This window comes from Bos indicus, chromosome 13 (genome assembly GCF_029378745.1).
Source record: "Bos indicus isolate NIAB-ARS_2022 breed Sahiwal x Tharparkar chromosome 13, NIAB-ARS_B.indTharparkar_mat_pri_1.0, whole genome shotgun sequence".
Lineage (NCBI taxonomy): Eukaryota > Metazoa > Chordata > Mammalia > Artiodactyla > Bovidae > Bos > Bos indicus.
Window position 1 is genome coordinate 64,865,773 of NC_091772.1, and position 23,062 is coordinate 64,888,834.

General features: G+C 42.0%; 1 protein-coding gene across 9 annotated transcripts in view; it reads right to left on the minus strand.

The window, feature by feature from the left end:
* Positions 1-738: 738 nt before the first annotated feature.
* The window catches only part of CPNE1 (copine 1), a 37,774-nt gene continuing 15,450 nt past the window's right edge, over positions 739-23,062 (minus strand). For 7 of the 9 annotated variants that reach the window (XM_019972330.2, XM_019972326.2, XM_019972327.2 and 4 more), the window contains 15 exons: positions 9,119-9,247; positions 8,840-9,019; positions 8,621-8,695; positions 8,462-8,533; positions 8,234-8,314; positions 7,976-8,065; positions 7,776-7,862; positions 7,558-7,644; positions 7,405-7,464; positions 7,191-7,324; positions 7,033-7,087; positions 6,723-6,774; positions 3,343-3,476; positions 2,958-3,194; positions 739-2,747 (listed from right to left, as the gene is read on the minus strand). In XM_019972330.2, the coding sequence (XP_019827889.2) occupies positions 2,607-2,747; positions 2,958-3,194; positions 3,343-3,476; positions 6,723-6,774; positions 7,033-7,087; positions 7,191-7,324; positions 7,405-7,464; positions 7,558-7,644; positions 7,776-7,862; positions 7,976-8,065; positions 8,234-8,314; positions 8,462-8,533; positions 8,621-8,695; positions 8,840-9,019; positions 9,119-9,247 (1,614 nt within the window). In that variant the 3' untranslated portion in view covers positions 739-2,606. Of the gene's footprint in view, positions 2,748-2,957; positions 3,195-3,342; positions 3,477-6,722; positions 6,775-7,032; positions 7,088-7,190; positions 7,325-7,404; positions 7,465-7,557; positions 7,645-7,775; positions 7,863-7,975; positions 8,066-8,233; positions 8,315-8,461; positions 8,534-8,620; positions 8,696-8,839; positions 9,020-9,118; positions 9,248-23,062 lie in introns of those variants that run through there. The other 2 variants (XM_019972328.2, XR_002182016.2) reach the window with 2 other exon arrangements.

Genomic DNA, 23,062 nt, shown 5'->3' on the forward strand with positions numbered 1-23,062 from the left:
TGTCCCTACTCAGGCTGTTTTCACTAAAACTTGAGTGTTCAACTATGCTAGGAACAGTACAGGTGGTAGAGTGTTGACCAGTCCCTGCCCTCCAGGAGCCTGACAGGGAACAGAAGACGCTCCAGAAAATGGGACCATTCATTTATTGATCCAAGAACTCTTCATTCCAAGGGTCAAAAGTAGAATTGGAGGGAAAAAGATGGAGGAGACGGACATCAAAGGATTAATGAGTTCTACCCGGGCAGAGGGCTCGAAAAGGGGAAGAAGTGTCAAAGAAACACATGCAACATCTTGACTGTTAGGATCCTTTCCCGTGTGTTCATGTTTTGGAAGAATCTACAGACTATCAACAGTGCTGTACCTCTAGGAAGTGGAATGCAAGAGTATGTGTGAGGATGGAACATGTATCCCTTTAAGTTTGGGGATTATTACTTTTGTAATTTGAAGACAGAGGGAAAAGAATCTATTGAGTACTCTTAAAAGTCTCAAGTTTTCTAACTAATGAACTAATACAACTTTTCTGGAGGGGGCATTTTCACAATAGGTGCTGAAAAGTCTTAACTTTTTTATACTTTTTAATCACAGCAATTCCATTTCTAAGAATGGATCCAAAGGATACACAGATATAATCTAAGTTACTACTTTAAGGATGTCGAACACACTATTGTTTATAAAGGAAAAAATGGAAATAGTATCTAAGAAGATAAAGTACACTATAAAAATAATATGTAGCCAATAGAAATGGTAATATAAGAGACTGTTTAATGTCATGAAAAGTAAGTAATAATACATGGATAATTTTTTAAAAACCAAGCTAGGTTACATACACAAACATACATACACAAAAGCAAGCTAGGCTGACATAACATAAAATTTTTAAATTTCCATATCAAAAGAGTTACATAGACCAAAAGACACTATAACTGAAAAGATAATAGCCTGGGAGGAAATATTTTTGACATGTATAAGAGATAAAGATTTGCTGAATAACTATAACAATAAAGCTATTCATAAGAGATACAATTGAAAAGTAAACATATAAAATGATACCCAGCCTTTGTAATTCAATAAATTCAACTAAAACTGAGGGGTTTTTTTGCCTGTCATATTAATGAAATGGGTAAAAAACTGTTATGAAATGCAATTTACAGTATCTATTAAAATATTACGTATTCATATCTTTTGATGGAACATTTTCACTTGTAGGAATAAAATTTTCAGAAATATTACTATATAAACGCACAGATAAATGTATTAGGATATTCCTTACAGCATTGTTTGTTGTAATGGAAGAAAACCAGAAGGGACCCAAATCTTGATAAATTAGGGATTGGCTAAGTAAGCTATCACTCCAGTACTCTTGCCTGGAAAATCCCATGGATGGAGGAGCCTGGTAGGCTGCAGTCCGTGGGGTTGCTAAGAGTTGGACACGACTGAGCGACTTCACTTTCACGCATTCGAGAAGGAAATGGCAACCCACTCCAGTATTCTTGCCTGGAGAATCCCAGGGATGGGGGAGCCTGGTGGGCTGCTGTCTATAGGGTTGCACAGAGTCGGACACGACTGAAGCGACTTAGCAGCAGCAGCAGCAGCAAGTAAGCTATAATACACTCATACACAGAGTAATCTATAGGCATTAAAAAGAATGAAGTCAGTAATAAGTTCTAATGGGTAAAATACCCAAAATACAATAAAACAAAGTGCAAACAGTGTAGTAATTTAGAGAAAAAAATTTGTCAGACGTAGGAAATAACACCCTGCCCATTATCTATCTCATACATGTGAAATCATTTTGTACTAACTAGCATACATTTAAAACACAGTTAAGGCATACAAAAATAGTACATACAGTATGGTCCCAATTCTGTAAAAAAACATGCATCACTGTAAATACGTATAAAGTATTAAAAAATATGCACCAAATATTTTAATGGGACACGGGAGTTTGGGTGGTATTTTTCCCTATAATGAATATACATATTAATTTTCTAGTAAGAAAAAGAATAGCTAATAAAAAAAGTGAGGCTTGTAGCCTATTTTTAGAACTAGAACCACCACTGCTCCACCTTCCAAGGAGTCAGGCATAGCCCTTGATCCCCTCCCCTAACACTTTCCACCTTGTCTGTGTTCCCAGCTCAGCTCTGCTCTGACGCAGGTTGGGCTAGGTGTTTGGCTTATACTCAGTCTTTTCTGACGCAGGTTAGGCTAGGTGTTTGGCTTATACTCAGTCTTTGCATTTTCCAAAACAGAGTCAGTGTCTCTAGATATCTGGCAGGAAATACCCAATTTCTTTGAGTGGGGGCTATTATGTCAGAGGACTCCTTCACTCCAACAACCCCTAAAGTCAACAAGTAAGTTCAGAGAGGAGAACTAACCATGGCTAATAGCAGATTCCCACCTAAAACACAGAGTAGTAGCAAAGGAGTGGTCTTCATCTTTATTGAATGAGGGATTCCAGGGGCAAGCAGGTGAGATCGAGGGCAGCAACAGCAGGATTAAGTATAAAAGTATAAAACCTAAGTACAAGCACGAGGGAATGTGTGTTCAGGGCTGGGGACCTTAACATGGGACTGAGAAATGGCCACGGTCGACCCCTTCAAGGGAATCTAAGCCTGGGGGGCCTGTGCAGGGCCCTTGGCTGCAGGTGGAGGTGGCTTGAATGGGGCCCAACCTTGGGCCCTGAAGTAGGAGACCAGTTGCGTGGGTACTTCTGCAAGTACAGTCTGCGCCAGTGCCTCTCGAGGGGCCTGCCAGGAGAAGAGGGGCAAGTTCAGTGATGGGCCATAACGGCTTCATTTGTACAAGGTCTACATTTCACACCCAAGAAAGGATACAGAATCCAAAACCTAACCCTGCCCCAGGCTCAGGTGAAGGGATAAGTATCCCCACACACATCAGGGAGAGGTGGAAGGCTGAACTCCCAGCTCTGTTCTGTCCCCAAGCTTGCCCCTACTCACATTCTGGAAACGCCGGTAGGGCACAAACTGCACTATGTCACGAGCGGCTGCCTCCCCGGAGCGTGTGTGCAGGGGTCCACCATCAGCGTCCAGCTGCTCCATGGCCTCGAAGTCAGCACAACCCACACCCACTATGATCACTGACATGGGCAGGTAGGAAGCACGAACCACAGCCTCACGTGTGGCCTCCACATCTGTCACAGCACCATCAGTCAGCAGCAACAGCACGAAGTATTGCTAAAAGCAAGTCCATTCATATATTGAGGCAGACCCTCTAAACATCCCAGCTACACATTCCCACACTGACAAGAAGTCTCTTGTTAAATAGTCCTCAAGGGAGCATCCCCCCTCCCCTTCCTCGCCCACTACATCCCATAACCCTCACCGAAGCATTCCTCTGATTTGCAGCCTGGGCTGCAAACCTAGCCACATGGTTGATGATGGGTGCAAAGTTGGTGGGACCATAGAGCCGAACTTGGGGCAGGGCCTGGCGGTAGGCATCCACAATGCCCTGGATGCCTAGAGAAGCAAGGCAAAAAATACCATAAGACACTGGGCCTCTTGGGGTTCTGCCAGCCCTGACGACACTTTATCCTGGCCATGGAGATTTGGGAACTTGGGTGCATTTCATTCACTCGCCCCTGTAACCCAAGGTTCTTAACCTTACCCTACAGATGAAAAAATTAGGGCCAAAGAGAGGAAGGGCACGTGCCCTGAACCACAGCTTGAATTAAAATCCAGATTGGGGGAATCCCCTGAACAAATGCAGGAGAGTTGAGCATCAAATTATAATGCACCTAATGAATTATAACCCATTTTATAAAATAAGAATCCACAGAGATATAATAGACAAGGAAAAGCTCTTAATGTAGAAGAAATTATAGAATCATTTGACAATCAGAGATAATTGATTAAGGCAAGGATCATCAATGGATGCCAAAAGGTAAAAATTGATGAGTGATTGGATATTTATATAGTCTTAAAGCATCCTCCCAAAGGATGATGATTATTAGTTAAAAAAAAAAAAACAAAAAAACAGGCCCACTCACCCACAGTCAATTAACAAAGGAGGCAAAAACATACAACGGATAAAAGACAGTCTCTTCACCAAGTGGTGCTGGAAAAGCTCAACTGCCACAAGTAAACGAATGAAGTTAGAACACTCCCTCATACCATATGTAAAAATAAACTCTAAATGGCCTAAAGACTTAAATATAAAACATGACACCATAAAACTAAAAAGGAATATAGGCAAAACATTTCTCAAAGAAATAGGAATAAAAGCAAAACTAAACAAATGGGACTTAATCAAACTTACAAGCTTCAGTACAGCAAAGGAAACTATAAACAAGACGACAAACTACAGACTGTGAAAAAATGTTTGGAAATGATGTGATCAACAAGGGCTTAAATTCCAAAATATACAAATAGCTCATACAACAAAACCCAAATAATCCAATCAAAAAGTGGGCAAAAGACCTAAATAGACAAATCTTCAAAGAAGATACAGATGGCCAGTAGTCACATGAAAAGATGCTCAACATTGGTAATTATTAGAGAAATGCAGGGAATTTCCTGACGGTCCAGTGGTTAGGACTCTGCTTCCACTGCAGGGGGCACATGTTTGATCCCTGGTAAGGAACTAGGATTCTGCATGCTGTGTGGCATGGCCCCCCACAAGTGAAGAGCTGCAAATCAAAATTACAGTAAGGTATCCCCTCACACCAGTCAGAAGGGCCATCATTAAAAAATTTACAAGTAACAAATGCTGGAAAGATGTGGAAGAAAGGGAATTCTACACTATTAGTGGGAATGTAAAATTGGTGCGGCCACTAGGGAAACAGTATGGAGGCTCCTTAAAAACCTAAAAATATAGTTGCCAAATGATCCAGCAATCCCACTCCTGGGCATATATTTGAAGAAAACACTAATTCAAAAAGATACATACACCCCAATGTTCATAACAGCATTATTTACAGTTGCCAAGACATGGAAGCATCCTAGATGTCCATCAACAGATGAAGAAAGCTGTGGTATATGAATAAAGCTGTCTACGAAACAGAAACAGAACCACAGAGAGATACACTAGTGGTTGCCAAGCGGGAGGGGGGAGGGATGCGAGTGGGAGGTTGGGGTTAGCAGATTTAAGCTTTTATATACAGAATGGATAAACAAGTCCTACTATATAACAGCACTGATTACTATATTAAATATCTTATGATAAACCATAATGGAAAAGAGTATTAAAAAAGAATATATATATATGTATAACTGAATCACTTTGGTATACAGCAGAAATTAACACATTATAAATCAACTATACTTCAATTAAAAAATACTAAAATAAAAAATAGATTCAAATAATTTTGAGAAAGATAATGTGTCTTAACTGTTTCTTTAAAAAAACAAAGAATTCCCTGGTGGTCCAGCGGTTAGGAATCCACACTTCCACTGCAGGGTGCCTGGGTATGATCCATAGAAACTAAGTTCCCGCATGCTGCATGGCACGACCAAAAAAGAGAATATTTTTTAAACTAAAAATGAATAAAAATTAGTTAAATATGTGTGTGTGTGTGTGTGTGTATAAAGGAATGAGATATTGCCATTTGCAGCAACATGGATGGACCTAGCGATTAGCACACTAAGTAATCCAGAAAGACAAATGCCATAGGATGTGTGGTATTTAGAATCTAAAATATGATACATATGAGCCTGTATACAAAACAGAAACAGACAAAGAAAACAAATTTATGGTTAACAAAGAGGAAAGGGCGTAGTGGAGTGGTAAATTAGGAGTCTGAGATCAGCAGATACAAATTACTATATATAAAATAAACAACAAGGTCCTCCTTTATAACACAGGGAACTATATTCAATATCCTGTAATAAATGATAATGGAAAAGAATATGTTTATATATATAAACTGAATCATTCTGCTGTACATTAGGAACTAATACAACATTGTACATAAACTATCCTTCAATTAAAAATGTTTAAAATTACATATAAAGAAAAAAACTGTACTTGTATAGAAGAGAAACCTGGTAGATTCCGCCTCAACCAAATGATCAAAGTTAATAAGACTGGTAAGAGGAGAAATCAACATGTGCCTCCGGAACATACAGCATGGCTTCTGTGGTATTCCCGCCAAAAATGCGTAACTTGAATCTAACTATGAGGAAATAGGTAAACCCAAACTGAAGGACATTCTACATATTAACTGACCTGTAATCTTAATAAAAATCAGATTAGATCAAGTCAAGTTTTCAACTTCAGCTTGTTTACATGCGGGTGGCTAGGGAAACATGGGGTTTGGTCCTCTCTAGACAAAAGAACCTGGGGCAAAAAGTACCCTGAATAGAGCTGCAAGGAGGCACCAATGCTTCTACTGATGCCCAAGTAAGTACCTGTGAGCCTCTAGGCAAAGATAATAATGATAATATAACAGCTACCATAGTTTAGAGAACACTTATGATGTACCAGGATTACTGCTTCAAGCTTTATATGCATCTTCTTAAAATATTCAATATCCTATAATATTTCTTACTATGAAGCCAAAGCACACAGAAGCTAAGCAACTGGCCCCAAGTCACATGATTATCAAGTGGCAGGATGAAGATTTGACTCCAGAGGCCTAGTTGTAAAATCCACTACTCTAGACAATGGAGTCAGGTGTCTGTCTCCCCACCCTCATTCTCCCTTGCCCACACGAACTTGGCAGAGATTGGACACATACACCTTATGCTGGAGGATGGGGGGCTTACCTGCACAAAAGGGGTTACTGGGGTTGAAGTTCAAAGCAAATTCATGGGAAACCTGAGGGCAAGAATAGAACTGAGGTAATGAGGTTCTTTCCCCATGACCACTTGTGTGCTAAGAAAAAGGGCACTAGGATATGTACAAAGTGTTATTTAGGAGGTATTCAGTCCTGAGCATCTGTTGTATACATGCCTGTACGGATGACTCCCTGCAATTCCACATAAAGCTGGGTGCCAAGTAGCAAGTTTACCACATCCCCCCTGATCAGGACCATGAAACCAAAAACAGGAGCAGTGGAGGGGAGAAAACACTCACCTGCCAGTCAGGGGGTACCTGGGCCCCAAATCCAAATGCTGGGAACAGCTTGTCCCTGTGAGAAGACAGCAAAGGGGGGAAGAGGCAGTGAGAGGATCACAAGCCCAGAGCTAACAGCATCTGCAGGGAGCGGCGAGGAGTAAGACAAAGCTGCTTACGAGTCATAGTCCTGAACCACACTGCCCACGCTCCACAGTGCTGTAAGGTACTCATTGACCCCTGTTGGGCTCAGGTAGTGCAGAGAATCAGGTGAGGAAGGGTCTCCGTTGGAGCCTGTGAAGTCCACGCCCACCTGCGGGGAGGGGAGGAGCAGAGTTGAAGGCCATCTTCGAGCCCCAGATCTGTCTTCTTGCCCCTGATGAAGCAACTTACAGTGAAGTTGATTTGACAGCCTCCCATCACATAGTCCAGGAATGAATGTTCTGTTTCTACCTGTAGTTGAAACCAGGGTTATAGCTGGAGTGAAGGGATTGGGGTCATGGAGCTTAGGAGTCAAAGGCTGGGTCACATGGGCTACTGTCTCACCTGACACATCTTGACACAGATAGTTCCAGAGTTCTTGTAACTTTTCTTTTTCTGCTGTTTCTCAGGATGAATGCATTCAAACTCAGCCTGGTAAGGAAAGAAAAATTAGAGTAGAAAACTTCCAGAGCCTCAGCCAGGATGGGAGCTGCCGTGCATTCCCTCTATTCCTGAGGCTGCAGTCCCTAAGTCCACCTCAATATCCCTGAGCCAGCACTCACTGGGGCTGCCTGCAGCTGAGCCAAGCTGGTGTGGAAGGTACCAATGAGGTCATGTGAACCATCACTGTCATAATCGGAGCATCGCACCTAGGAGGGAAGGCGTGTGTGTATGTAAAGACCAGGAGGCGGGTGGCAGGTGAGAATACATCCCTCCCTAGACTCTGCCCCTGCTCAGTCCATTCAGAAGGCAAGCTCCTCACCTGGATGGGTGTACTGGCATCTCCCCCACAGAAATGTTGAAGGGGAACAGAGAACCGTTTCCAAGTAGGATTCAGGTTGTTCTTGATGACCTGAGGGTGAAGTACAAAGCTTCCAGTGAGCACTGAGTTGGCATGTGGGGAGCTGCCATCCTTCCCTAGCCATAAGCAGGCTCCTCCCTGTGCTCCAAATCTTGGTAGTCACAAACCCCAGGAGATTCTCTCCTGCTCCCATCACACCCAATCCCAGGGGGCTCACACCTCTGATCTGTATGCCAGGTGCCATTTCCCATCACCCTGACGGAAAAACTCCAAGAACGGATCCGATTTTCCCAGGAAGTCCTGTCAATGTTACAGAGACCCTAGTTATAAGACTCAGGCAGAGACAAACACTATGAAAGACCTCTATCCCCTCCCACCCTCCTACCTCCAATGCACCACCCCTGTCTGCTTAATTCTTGAACCCCCAGGGCCTCCTTCCATACACACCTTCTTATCCAGGTTTCTGGCTTCCACCTCCATGGTCACTACACGATTATCTTTCAACTCCTGAGCTGAGACCTAGGTAGGGGAGGCAGGAGACTGTATCGTCTCATGAATTCCTCCTCACTGATATGAGCACACTCCCCCACCAAACCCCAGCCTTACCGTGATGGTCCCCTGCCCAGCAGGCTTTCCAGGCTTCAGCATCAAGGGCAGAGTTAGCATCCGACTGGATACAATCTAGGGCAGGGGATGGGGGAACAAGATCTCAGACAAGGTTAGGTCCTGTTGACCACCACCTCCAAGTTCTAGGCTTTCTGGGTTATTTCATAGGGCTCTGACTCAACCTGTGTCTGAAGGATTCTAATCCTTGGACCTACATACCTGTCCCAAGGAACACTCAGCTCCTCCTAGGAAGTCATCGTCCCCCAGCTCAGGTGTCTTGTTGTCTATGTCATAGATGCCAAATCGGAGCTTTTGGACTGTTTCAAAGTGGTACTCAAGCTGCAGAGTCTTGGAGAACTCAGGGCTCGAGCAGTTCTGTACTCGCTCAGTCCGGCCAAGCTGTGGGCAAGAAGCCAATAAGCATTACAGTCATGTACCTTCCACCCTCAAACAGTCCTAGCATCCCTCCACGACTTTAACCCCCATAGTCCTTCTCACCTCAGTCCAGTTACCCCCTCCCACATCCTGCAAAAGGACACAGAGTGGGTCAGACTTGGAGCCGACGTCCTTGTCGATGAGGTGGTCACATGAAACAGACAGCTGAACCAAGGTCACACAGTGGGCCATCTGGGGGCGGGGGGCGGGGGGGGGGGTCGGAAAAGACACAAATTAGCCACCAAGGACCCTTTTCCACCTTTCCCTGACTGTAGGTCCCAACTTGTAAAGCCAGTCAGCTTTAGCCAGGCAAGGCTGAGCCTGTGTCTATCCCCATGACACCTAAGGAAAAGACGGCCCTATAGGTTCCAAACTCCTCCAATCCCCTTGGGTAGGCTCAATGGGATGGGAGATGGCGATTACAGCCAACCCTGATCCAAGAAAATTACGGTAAAATGCACAAACAGTGTACTGGCCTCCATCGAACAACTCTGGCCCGAAACTAGTCCTCAGCCCCAAATTGGGTCCTAATCCCAATAATGCTCCCTGGACCTGGACCCCAAACTTGATCTTCTCAGAGACCAATCAATCTCACTCTGATGCCTTTACTGGCCTCAGATCAGACCTGAGTCCGAGTTCTAAGCCCAACACTGCCCAAAATACAACCGTGATCCAGATTCTGCTTCCCAAAGTCTCTTCCTTCAGTGATTCCCCACTAACCCTGGGGATCTACATCTTGAGGTAGCGTTACAATCCTCATGCTGATTCTCCTAGCCTCTAATCAGCTGTTCAGGTCCAGCTCCTATTTGCACAACCTAGTCCAAGCCCATCACCTCTCACCAGCCTTACTGCGTCACCTTTTAAGAGGTCTCCTTAGCCTACCTATGCCATTCTCACCTCTTCTCATCCTCACACCAACAGGTTACTCTCAATACAGCAACTATGGTGACCCTGTTAAAACACGGGTCATGTCATATCTCTACCAAAACCCAATAAAGATTTCCCATTCCTCAGAAAAAATCCAAACTCTGTGTTGGCCTACAAGGTCATGTAGTGGTAAAGAATCTGCCTGCCAATGCAGAAGCTGCAGGAGATGAAGGTTCAATCCCTAGGTCAGGAAGATCCCCTGGAGGATGGCAATTCACTCCAGTATTCTTGCCTGGGAAATCCCACAGACAGAGGAGCCTAGTGAGTTACAGTCCATGGGGTTGCTCAGAGTCAGACACCACTGAGTGACTGTGCACACACACAAGCACACACTAACAAGGTCTTGAAAGATCTAGATCTGACTTGACCCCTCTTGCTCATTCTGTTCCGGCCACACAGTCTGCTTGTCATTCCACAAATATGCTTGTTTCTACCTCAACACCCACAAGGTTCTTCCCTTTTTTAATCCACGTGGCTTGCTTTTGCCTTACAATGTCTCTAGGTCTCTATTCAAAACCATCTTCTCTATTTTGAATGAAAAGGTTCTCCTTTTCTGGCCATTCTGAAATTTCAACTCTACTTCTACTGATACATCACATACTTATTTCCTGCTTTTTTTCTCTTTAGTATTTATCACCAACATACTGTATATATTTATATGCTTTGTCTTCCCCATTAGAATGTACACTCCATGAGGGAAGGGATACTTATCTGTTCTTTCCACTGCTCTATCTCAAGCACCTAGATAATATTTGTTGCATGAAATCTGAAAGGCCATCTCCAGCCCCTGCTTCCATCTCAGCCTGGTCTAAACTGATTGGCTGTCAAACAGCACCAAAGCATCTCTGGTTCATCCATCTCCTTTGCTAGAAACACTATCTTCTTGCATGGATCACCATGAGGTCCATATAAACCCATTTTCCTAAGTCACCGTAACAGTTATCCTCAGACTCTTCACTAACCCTCTGTCCCCGCTGACCAATACACCTGCAGACCATCTGTGCCAAGAGTGCAGATGAGGTCAGATCCCTCACCTAGCCTCATCTAGCATCCCAGGTTTCCCAGCACTATACCCCAGGATGCCTCTAGCCTCAGCCTCCCCTAAATCAACCCTCAAGTCAATCCCTTGCCCAACCCAGCCCACAGTCAGTGCTATTCCTATCTTGGTGCCTCACGGTCTCCATCTCAAATGCTGTTATCAAGCAAAACTGGAATGATTTTTAAGAGTTCAATCTGCTTCATATACTGTCCTTCCATAGCATCTGAGCCTTTGCTTGAATGTATCCAATGATGGAAAACCCACCACTCTTATAATTCAATTATCAGAAAGTCCTGCTCTATCGAGTTCTATCCAAATCAACCCAAGTGAATTCTCACTTCTATACATTATTCCTATTTCTTCAATCTAAAATTCGACAAGAAAGCTTTATTTCATCGCCCTCTGAGAACCATCTAAAACCTGGAAGCAGTGAACCCCAAGCTAAAATCTGGAGAAATAGCCCTAGTTCTTTTGAATATTGCCACCAAAATGTGGATTTTAGACTTCTGACCAGAAGTCACTGCTTTGCAGATTCCCCAGGACAGATCTCAGAGAACGACACATACTCCCTAAGGGAATGGGACTGTAACTTAAGCCCAGGTCATAACTGGACCCCACACTTCTCACTTTGCACGTTCTCTCAGGCAGTGTTCGCACAGTACGGAGACAAGGAAGAATGCTCATTTCACTACTGCTAAAAAGTGGAAAACGTGAGACAGCTTAAAGGTCTATCAGTTAGGTGGTGACTAAGTAAATTACGGTAATTAGTCAATGGAATGCTGAGCAGCAAGTAAATAAACAATTAAGGCAGAAGTATATTGGTAGCATATGAAAAAATAAAGTTGCAAAAAATGGTAAAAAAAGTTAACCCCATTTCAAACTTCAGTTGTATGTGAATACACAATAGATTTAAATATATATGCAAAATAAATACACTCACATTAAAAAATGGAAGACACACCAAATAAATGCAACTTTTAGGTACACTTCAGAGGAATAGAATAAAGGTGGTAATTTTATATACTCTTAGACACTTCTAAACAACCACCTAGGTGGCATAGTGGTAAAGAATCTGCCTGCCAATTCAGGAGATGCAGGTTTGATCCCTCGGTCAGGAAGACCCCCTGGAGAAGGAAATCGCAACCCACTCCAGTGTTCTTGCCTGGAGAATCCCATGGACAGAGGAGCCTGGCGGGCTACAGCCCATGGGGTCACAAAGAGTTGGACACAACTGAGCAACTCTCACGCACAGACACTTCTATATTATTTCAATATTTTAAACTATTTTGTATTTTTTAAAGGGACTCAACTTTTTCCCCCAATCCACTCCTCCAGGTCCTCCTGACAATATCCTAACCCCAAGCCTCCACACATAACACCTTGCACATAACTCCAGACCGCTTTGTTTCCTGCCTCCTGTTTTTTCATCCTCTCAGTGTCTTACCTAGTCGTCCTTGACACTTTCCTGAAAGTCTCCACGCTAACTAGAAGCCCTGTATATATCTGCTCACGGCCCTTAGGTTCAAAGCCTAATTCCCTAGCACAGCCACCTCGTGGCCCAACTCTAGAGGACCAATCTATACAGAATTAAGTAACTGTGTAATATGATGATTTTGCATCTATAATGCAACCTTCAAAGCCTTTTCTGATTGTTCTACCTCCTGTCATTCTACCACCGACCCAACTAGTCATTGAAGGCTATTTCTTGATCCTCAAACACACACACAGCCACACACACTTGCTGATACCTCTGAGTTTCTTCCCTAGCAAATGCCTTGTCATCCATGGTTATGCTATGACATTATTCCTTTCCGAAGTCTTGCCCACCTTCCCCAGGTCGGATTTCTCTCTCCTGTGGATGACTGCAGCAGTTTCTTCAGCAGCTTTTCTGTATATACATGTGCACACATGCAGGCATACACACACACAAAATTCATCAGCCAAACAGAAACCAGCTCATGCCATTTCTCTGCTTAAAACTCTGGAATGGCTTCCCAAAATGCTCAAAATAAAATAATCCAAAGTTCTTACCACAGTCTACAAGGCCCTGCAAGAGCTGACCCTCACCTAACTCATCATCTTGTTATGTACCTTCCAGACAGGTTTCATTTCTGATCCACATACACTCAACATCCATCTCATTCTTCACTTCAGAGCCTCTCTGCACTATCTTCCCCCCTGTGAAAGTGTTAGTCGCTCAGTTGTGTCTGACTCTTTGGGACCCCACTGACTCTAGCCCTCCAGGGTCCTCCATCCATGGGAGATTCCAAGCAAGAATACTTCCCCCATATATACTCCAGAAAATAAATAAGCTGTATTAGAGTAGGAACTATGTCTGGTTTGCCTATCTCTTTATGTATAACACCTACAATAGTACCCATCCTATAGTAAGAACTCAGCAAATATTTAGTGACTTAATGTTGAAACCATTACATCAGAATTTTTACTTTTGTCTACCTTCATAATCTGGACTCCTTGGAGCTAGGGGTAGGTATTATTTCTGCATCCTTAATACTAGTGCTTAGTTGGTACTCAACCATTCACTGATTAAAAGGTACATTCACTGATTAAGAGCTTCTGCTCAACTCAAACCTTCAGGCCTCTTCCATTTGAACTAATGTCAGGCAGTAACACAAAAGTTGTACTCTTCTACAAACTAGCCTTTACAATTTAGAGGCAGGACTCCTAGAACTCAATGTTAAATGACAAGTCAACTTAAAAAATGGGTAAAAAAAAATTCTGATCTGATACTTCACAAAGGAAAACATATGAACTGGAAATAATCTAAGGAAGAAGTCATTAATAGCACTGGTTACCAGGGAAATAAAAATTAAAACCACAGTGAGATATTATTACCTACCCGTCACAATGGCTAAAAGTAAAAAAACTGACAACGCCAAATCTTGGCAAGGATGTGAAACCCTCACACGGTGTAAGCGAAGGTGTGAAAGGTACTGCTTTGATGGTCTGGGAGCTTATTAGAAAACCAAACACATACCTAGTCTAAGAGCACCCACGTCCTAGTCTTTTATCCAAAATAAATAAAAACATTATGTTCACGAAAAGACTTGTACATGAATGTTCATGGCAGCTTTATTCATAATAGCCAAAAAGTTGAAACAGCCCAGGTATCCATCAGTATAAGAACGGTATGTTTGGATATGTAAGAGAAAACTGCTCAGCAAAAACAGAAACAGACTATTCATATCTGCAACATGAATGAATCAGAAGCATAAAATGCACTTACACTCTATCAAGTTTTAGGACAGGCAAAAACTATTACAAAAAAAATTCAGAATAGTGATTGTTCTTCCCCTGTTGCCCAGGGGAAAAGCAGGTATTAACTGTGAAGAGGCAGAAGACAATTCTAGGGAGAATGTAAGTTCTTTACCTAGATGGGAATGTGAGTCACAGGTGTATTTGCCCTTTTCATCTAATGGTACACTGAAGTTATATTCATCTTATTATATGTAAATTGTATCAACCCTCTGTCCCAAAACTCATAAACTATATTCAACTCAAGGCATACTGAAATGTTTATGGGTGAAGTACGCTGATGTTTGCAACTACTTTGAAATGCACCAAAAATTAAAATGATTTATGGAATGGATAGATGTAGTAAAATATGCGAAATTTTAAACTATACAATCTAAGCGGTGGGTATATGGGAATTCACTGTATAATTTTTTCAATTTTTCTGTTTGTTCAAAGTTTTCGTAATAAAATGCTAGGGAGTGGGAGAAAAATGGAAGGGGACTTCCCTGGTGGTCCAGTGGTTAAGAATCTGCTTTCCAATTCAAGGGACACAGGTTTGATCCCTAGTTGGGGAACTGAGATCCCACATGCCATGGGGGAACGAAGCTTGTGCGCCACAACTAGAGCACCCTTTTGCCACAACTACTGAGCCCGCATACTGCAATGAAAGATCTGCATGATGCAACAAAGGTCCTGTGTGCTGCAACTGAGACCTGATACAATCAAAAGAATTTTTTTTAAATAAAACAATGATGAGGGAAAAACTTAAATGGAAGACTACAGGTTTATTCCTGATACTCTGAGTGAACTATAAGAGCATTAGCAGCAGTTAACTGTGGTGGTAAGATTATAGACAACAACTGGACCTGTGGCTCTTCCCCTCTATAACTTCTTAAAAGATCCCAGAAAAAGATGCTTTTGAGCTGAGTCAAACACATGGGGGGAGTAAGGAGCTTCCTCTTGTGCCAGGCCTCAATTTCTGGTAGGCCAGAGCCTTCTATTTCTGGTCTGTTACCAAAACCACCTTCTTCACAGCTGGTCCTAATCTTGTTTGTTTCTTCTCTGCCCAAACTAAAACCACAATCGGAGTGCTGTGGGCCCATATCTGTCTCAGAAGCATACAGGGCTGGCTTTCATTCTGAGAGGTCAGAGCTTCCTGGATAACTAGTTTTGTTTTTTCACAAATCTGATTTTTACTTTCTCATAGTGCTTCTTATAAGCTAATTTTATAATGTGCAGTTTTCCATCCTTTGAGTCATATTGCCTTTAAACTTTCAAATGCATGGGTTTATTCTCCTAAATCCTGTTTGTCTCCTTTAAATTTCATCTCCAAACCTGCCCATTTGGAAATTTTCTACAGTTAAAACTAGTCCGTGTCACTCTTCTATCTCATATCCCTTTAACAGCCAAATACTTTACACCAATCGCATTTACTTTTCAACTACGGTCATTAATCTCATGGGATTTTCAGTATCCTTTATAGAGATTGGAATTTTATAAAACTTTATTAAATATAAGATTTAAGTGTGTCAATAAAAGAATCTCAAGAATTTTTTCATTTATTTTTGCAAGAGATCTGGCTAATATTTGTCAGGTCTTTTGTGTACTTGCTTCTGAATCAGTGCATCTTGCCTGGATGTCTGTAATCATCTAACTGGTCTCCCCATTTCCACTCTTGGTCCTTTCCCATCTGTTTTCCACGGTGAAGTCAGAAATCTTCCCTGACTCCAACCAACAAATCCCAGCTTCTCACAAACCTATCAAAATGTGTACCTTACTTGCATACTATCTATTCCCCCTACCAAATTATAAATTCAACAGGGGATGGACCAGATTTGTCTTATTTCCATTCCAGTGACTCATACATAGCAGGTGCTTTATAAATAACTGCTAAGTTAATGCTAAAAGAAAGGAGTGGTAACTTAAGGATCCTCAGAAATAACCCAAATAAAGCCCTGGCCTGATGCTAAAGCCATCAAGGGAGAAGTGAGCAGTCTAGGAACATCCAATACAAAAGACTAGCTTGTTCTCTCTCTGTGCACCCACAATTCACATCTTTCCACCTGGGGAATTGCAAATGGAAACAACTGAGTGTTCAGCAACCACTTTTTCTGCTTCTGCTTTCCACCACTTGGGAGTCTCATTCCTTTCATTTGCCCTTGTAGCTTGCTTTCCTCTGCTTACCCCATCACCAGCCAAACTTAGAGCTTCCCACGCCTCATACCGACAGGATACTTTTCCCACTGCTCCTTAAAGAAACTATACTCTCATTTTTATAACTTAAAACTCACGTTAGAAATAAAAAGAAACTGAGTGATCATCTGATTCTCAATTCAAGACGAAGAAGAAAGGTGTGATTTGGTAAAGAGACATCCATGGGTAAGTAAAATGAGGACTAGAACTCAAATATGCTGACTCCCATCTAGTCCCAAGACTTTGGGCTGTAGTTATACCCTTCTCCACTGAAAGAACCTTCCTTCTTCTATTAATAGTGATATGATACAGTGGGCAAGAGTATGAGTTCTGCAGTGAAGTGACCAGGCTGCAAGTACTGGCTTTACTCCTTTCTAGCCACAATGATACTACTACACACCCACCAAAATGTCTCATCTATGCAATTTGGGCAGAATTCTTTTTCACTAAATCTTAGGTTCCTCATGTGTAAAGTGGGAGGTATTATCTATTTCTAAAAAAAGAACATCATCATAAATAATGTATGCAAGATGCTTAGTACAGACTCAGATACTATTATTACCAATAAACGTTAGCTGTTACTATTATCCTTCAAGTCTAGCTCTCAAATGTCCCCTTGTCATGATCTTTCCAGCACTCAACTTCTCACTCGGGACTACTATACTCGATCCACACAACCCTCCTGGCCTGTCAATGAAATAACAAGTTTCTTTAGAAGATACTGCTTCAGTATCTATGTCACAGGGCACAGATCTGAGCACACAATGGGAATTCAAAACACCTGAGGGAGGCTTGCAGTAGTGTGCTGGGGCAGGGTTGTATAGTTTACGAGAGGACTGTAAACAAATTTTCTAAGTAGGTGGCCTCCTTAAAAGTTTGAACCACAGAAACCGGGCAAATGCTAAAATCAGGGCTTCCCTTCCCCTTTGAGCCAGTTAACTAGCACTCAACTGTTGATAGGGAATCCCACTGTCTGCCAACCTGGAGTAACTCACTCTGTATTTTCTTTGGCTTCCCCTACCCCTACCTTGTGAGATTTTAACTTGGCTCTTCATAAACCAAGAACAGATCTTTCCTCCTGGATCCAGATGGATTCAATTCAGTGCCAATCGAGCTGAAACTCATCAGTCCTTCACACTCAGGAGTTATTTCACTGCCTTCCTCCTTTCCCAAAAGCCTAACAAGGCAAGGCACCAGCCTTCAACCCTATTTCCAGGCTGTGAGGAAGAAAAGAGCACCCATCTGTATGGCAGGATCACTCATTCACAAACCAGGGCCATGCTCTCCTGTTGCCTACCTTGGCACGCTGCAGCAGCTCACATGCTGGATCAAATCTTGAAAACCCATCAGGAAGGTCTCCATAAGCTCCCAATGGGGAGAAGACCACTCATGGAATACTCTCTTCTCGTAAGATTGAAAAGACAAATTACACCCACCGCCACCACTCTTCCTTTCCTTCTCTGCATCAAGGGACATGAAGGAGGACAAGTATTTCTACCCCTGCCTCTCCCTCTGTAACTCAGGAATCCCCCAAATTTAAATCAGTAGCCTAAGGGACAGTCCTCTTGTGTCACAAGCTGAACCAAATAGATAAAGCCTTACTACAAAATTCTTTATTCATTTAATGGCTACTAAAATTGTGTTTATAAACTAAAATCATAAACAATAATTTGGTTTAGATCCATATATTAAGAAGTCTGGTTGTCATGCAGTACTTGGCAATACTAAAAAGCTTAAGATATGCATGTTTATATAAAAAGTGAAAAATGGGAAAATGTGGTATAGTAAATGGTCGCAGGGTTTCTCATCCTGCTATATTTCTGCGGTCAAAGAAGTTTGAAAGCCACTGATCCAACGCCAATGTCCCAAAAAGACTTGTCCAAATACGGGCAAATCCAACCATTTGTGTCCAACTCTCCAAAGGAAATCTAGCTTAAGGAGAGAATATGGGGAAGGAATCAAACCAAGGAACACACAGCCTTCAAAGCAAAATAAGGCTGTATCAGAGTGGAAGGTTTTCCTCATGACTGAATGAGCTTAAACAAAGCCTCCACCTTCTAACTTCAAAATGAGCAACTGGAGTATGGGCACAAGGTTGGAGCCCCTTCCCCAGCTGGCTCAGGATCCATGAGAAGAGTGATGCCAATGGCATCATGCACCTCCCTGCACCCCAACCCCCAAAGGTCAAGGAGAGGCAGGAAACAGCTAAGGAAAGGAGGGGCTCTGCCTCGAGTCACACAGACAGATGATCATTTAATTCTTTCCCTTATCAAAGAGACTTTGGGCAAGTTATTTTGCTTCTCTTTGCCTGGATTTCTCCATCTGTAAAGTGGGGATAATAATAACATCAACTTTACAGGATCGTTGTGAGACTTAAATGGGATCAACTGTGGAAAGTGCCCTACATGTGTTGACTGCTCCTCTGTTCAGTGCTCATAAATGGTTCCTTTTACTGTTTAATTACCTATTTGGTGGTTGACATCTCTGGTCTACCTGCTCCAGAGAACTTAACTGGCAGGAAAGGAACAGCAAGGGAAACGAAGACCCTTTCCTCTCCTAATGAAATCTTCAAGCTTAAAGGTGAAAATGCTATCACTCAGGAAAAGCCATAAAGCGATAGCCAGACCAATATTTTTAGTTCCACTGGTGTTTCATTCAAGGTTCAAATTAACTACAGATTTCCAGAAAGAAATGAAATGGCTGGGTTCACAGAAGTTTAAAACCAGATATAATGAGATTATCTAACTTAATCCCATTTTGTTCATTAATCCTATTAATCCCACTGAAGACAGAGAAAGGAAATGATTAGTCCTGGGACACACAGTAACTTGGGTGAACCACAACTTGACTCCCTGAGGATGTGGTTTCCACCCATTTTACCAACATCCCACACTTTGTAATCCAATTCAATCCAAAACCCACTTGGCCACTGAAAGAGCAGTGGGCTCATGTGGCCTCCATCTACACTAACTTCGCACACAGATCGAAAATAATTCTGCATCCACCACACGTTTTCTTTCGTTATTTGTCTGCCAAGGCAGGAATGGAGACACTGGTACTCCATATTTATTACATTTTTTCAAAGGAATAAACTTTAAATTACAAGCATGAATATAGCACATAAAGTAGAATTTGCTTCAGAAAATGAATTATACCCAAAATTTCAAAGAACACCAACTGGGCAGTCACTTCTGCCTTCAACCTGCCCTGCTGGAATCTATGTATTAATCCATGTTCTTTAAATGAGACATCTGCCTCTACTGCCTGCAGTGTATGTCTGAGACAACAGTACTAGACCACCTTCCTCAGCATCTCCAGGACAAGGACATCAACAAGAACTTGTGCATCTGCAGTGTGCAATGTGACCAACGGCACAAAAGGAGCTTAGTTAATAAACAAAAGCAGCAGAACCAGAGCCCTTGAGTCCTACCTACAGTTGATAATGTAAGCCCCCTCACTGGAATAAATTTACAAGGCATACACAGGAGAACTTAAGATGGGTGGATCTGCAGAATTTCTATGTTAGGGAAGTTGAGAAGTTAAAATGAGGATTTGAAAAATGAACACACATTACAGACACACGCGGATCTGCCCACTTGCCATTGTGGATGGGGTGTGGGTGGAGGGAGATTCTAGCTCTGTGGCTGCTGCTGGTTGCAGGATCAGGGCTTTTACAATATAAAGCTGTCACCTAGTTAACCTCCAGTGCAACGAATAAGAAAGGTAACTGAGGCAAGCTCTCAAAAACAAACCTGCAAACACAACAGGAGGGGTAAAAGTGAGCAGGAATGCAACAACATTTGAACACCCAAAAGTGAAGAAACAGCTGAAAGAGGCAGCAGAACTAAGAGAGAAATGACAGGGAATAACTTTTTTTATACTGTAAATCTGGGCTGTCCGAAAGGGTAGTTTTGAACCACATGTGGCTATTCACCACCTAAAATATGCTTAGTTCAAGTCATAATGTGCTATAAAATATACACTGAATCTTGAAATCTTAGTACAAAAAAAGGAATGTAAAATAGTTCAATAATCTTGTATTGAGTATATTTAAAGAAATTGTAACATTTAAGATCTACTGGGATAAATTATATCCTTAAATTTCACTTGTTTCAACCTTTTAAATGTGGCTACTGGAAAATTTTAAATGACACTGATTCTTTTTTCTATTGGACAGTGCTGCCCAAGATCTCTACACTTGTGCTGCTCAGTACAGTAGCCACTAGTCACATATAATTCAATTACTGCATTAGTGCAGATGAGAACACTTCCACTGCAGAAAATTCTACTGGACAGTGCTGGTTAAGAACAAGAACTAAAAGGTAGACATTTTACACAGAAAAGCTAAGACTGTTTTGAAATGTATCTAAGCCCAGAAAGGAATGCATAACTACTATGCATGTAAGTGGTTAAGTTGAAGGAGAAATTCACAATTCTGAAGTGTTTATCAATGTCTTCTTAGACAGCTTGTTTATAAAAAGTGTAATCTGGCAGATACTCAAAAGACTGTTAAAAAGGGAAAAGATTCTGGCCTTCGGCTAGGTCAACACATCCCTAGAACCAACGCTTGCCTTGTCTGCCTGCCCTGCAGACCATTCAGCTCAGTCATACCACTTAGGCTGCTGGAACCTCAAGCTATGCTGTTATGGGATAACTTAAAAGCTCTCAGGACAGGCAGAATTTGAGATACTGCCACTGTGTTGCCTCAATCATTTCATTCTACTAAACTAACAAATATTGTGTCCCCAAGAACCCTAGTTAAGAGATCACACGTAAGGCTTCCATTACACTTGTTTCTGTCCCACCATTTAGCAACTGGTTAGGAATCCCTTTATCTATTGAAAGTTCCAGTGGGTCATGAGTATATACCTTGTATATATACAAGCACAACTGAGCACTTGTATCATTTAAAACTTAAGTCTTTAGACTTTTTTAAGTCATTTAAGTCTTTAAGACACTGAAGAACAGGTTATCTTTTATACTCCCTTTTCCAAAACAATGTGTAAGTGCTAGATGCACAACACTGCACAAAACACTTACTTAGCATGAGTTAAATGGCTAGGCTGTATATCCATATGAAACTGTCGGTAAAATATGTTTCCAGTTCCAACCTGCCAATTCAGTGGTCAGAGAAGCAAAGATGATTAGCATTATTTACTTCAGTAAGAGTAATGCAACTAATGCAAGTCTTTCTACCACCTAAGCCAGATTTATAGCAGAGGGATCCTCCCGGGCCCACACCACAGAAAGGAGTTATGTATAAAGGATATGACATTTTTTGTATTGCAACCCAACACATAGGGAAGTGCGGAACAAAAGACAAAAGAGGAAATTAGCAATACCACCTGTTAGTATGGTTTAAGACCACCCTAAGTAACTGAACTTCCTTAAGACTTTCCCACTCTGCAAGGGCTAACAAGTGACTTCTTGTACAATGTGGTGGTTACATTTGATGTGTAGCGCAAATGCATAAATGACAAATCTTATTTCACTAATCAAGAGTGGTAGGTGAACTCACACTCACTCCAACTCAATTAAGTTAGGGTTACAGAGAGCGGTGAGGGGGCTTCAGTCTAAGTAAAATTTAATAGTGCTGGTTACTAGGCAAGCTTACTGTATAAGCATGTAAAAGGGGAAAATTGACAGCATCAAAATAGGGAATCGAACACCAAGGAGCAGTGTGATACTGGAATACTGGGATGTGTTATGATTATTTAACATCTCTGACTCTGTCCATATTGAATTATGTTCTCTGCCTGGTCATGGCTCTATTTTCCCCAAATAGGCACCACCTCCTTTGCTTGACATGAAACGGCAAGCCATCGGTTGACTAGGAAAACTGATAAGAGACTATTAAGTCACTAAAATCCGAGTCCAGATGTCTGGAGCAGCTAGAGGGCCAACTCCAATGTTCTGCTGTGCTATTTACCCACTTCTCTACAGCTGGTGTTTGCTTAGTCTCTATGACCTGATGGTCAATATTTTTGCTGGCGAGAGGTTCCTGGGGCTCTCAACAGAATTTATGGAATATGGTTAATGAGCACTACTTTCCTTTCTCCGGAGTTTTAAGAGTGCTGCCCTTTGGTCGCTGGGGCTGGAATGTTTGCCCCAGGTGGCTTTTTCCCCTTCAGTAGGAGAACAGTATGTAGAAAAGCAGTGCCTTGGTTGCTAGTTGCTAGTTATGGTGATGCAAAAAAGGAGCCATATGCTTGTGAGATCCTCTGGCACAAAATAGCTAAGGCACCAATAACAAATCCAAGAACAGCACAGTGAAGAATTAAGATTTACACAAGCAGGCACCAACAAGAGATGAGCCCGCTTACTGGTTGAACAGGTTCCCTAAAGTCACCACAGCATCAGAGGATTGTGCCACCACCAGAGTACACTCTTCCAAGAGCATTTTAAAATAAGTTAATGTCATCTACCAGATTCCATGCTAAAAAGAAGAAGCGGAATATCAAGCAATTTTTTTAATTAAAAAGAATAGCCATTAAGTTTGGAGTCTACCATATCCCATAAAAACTCCACTTTTGGGAGTAAGGAGAATGGTGGAAATGTACATAATTGACAGATAATTACTTGCTGTAAAACAA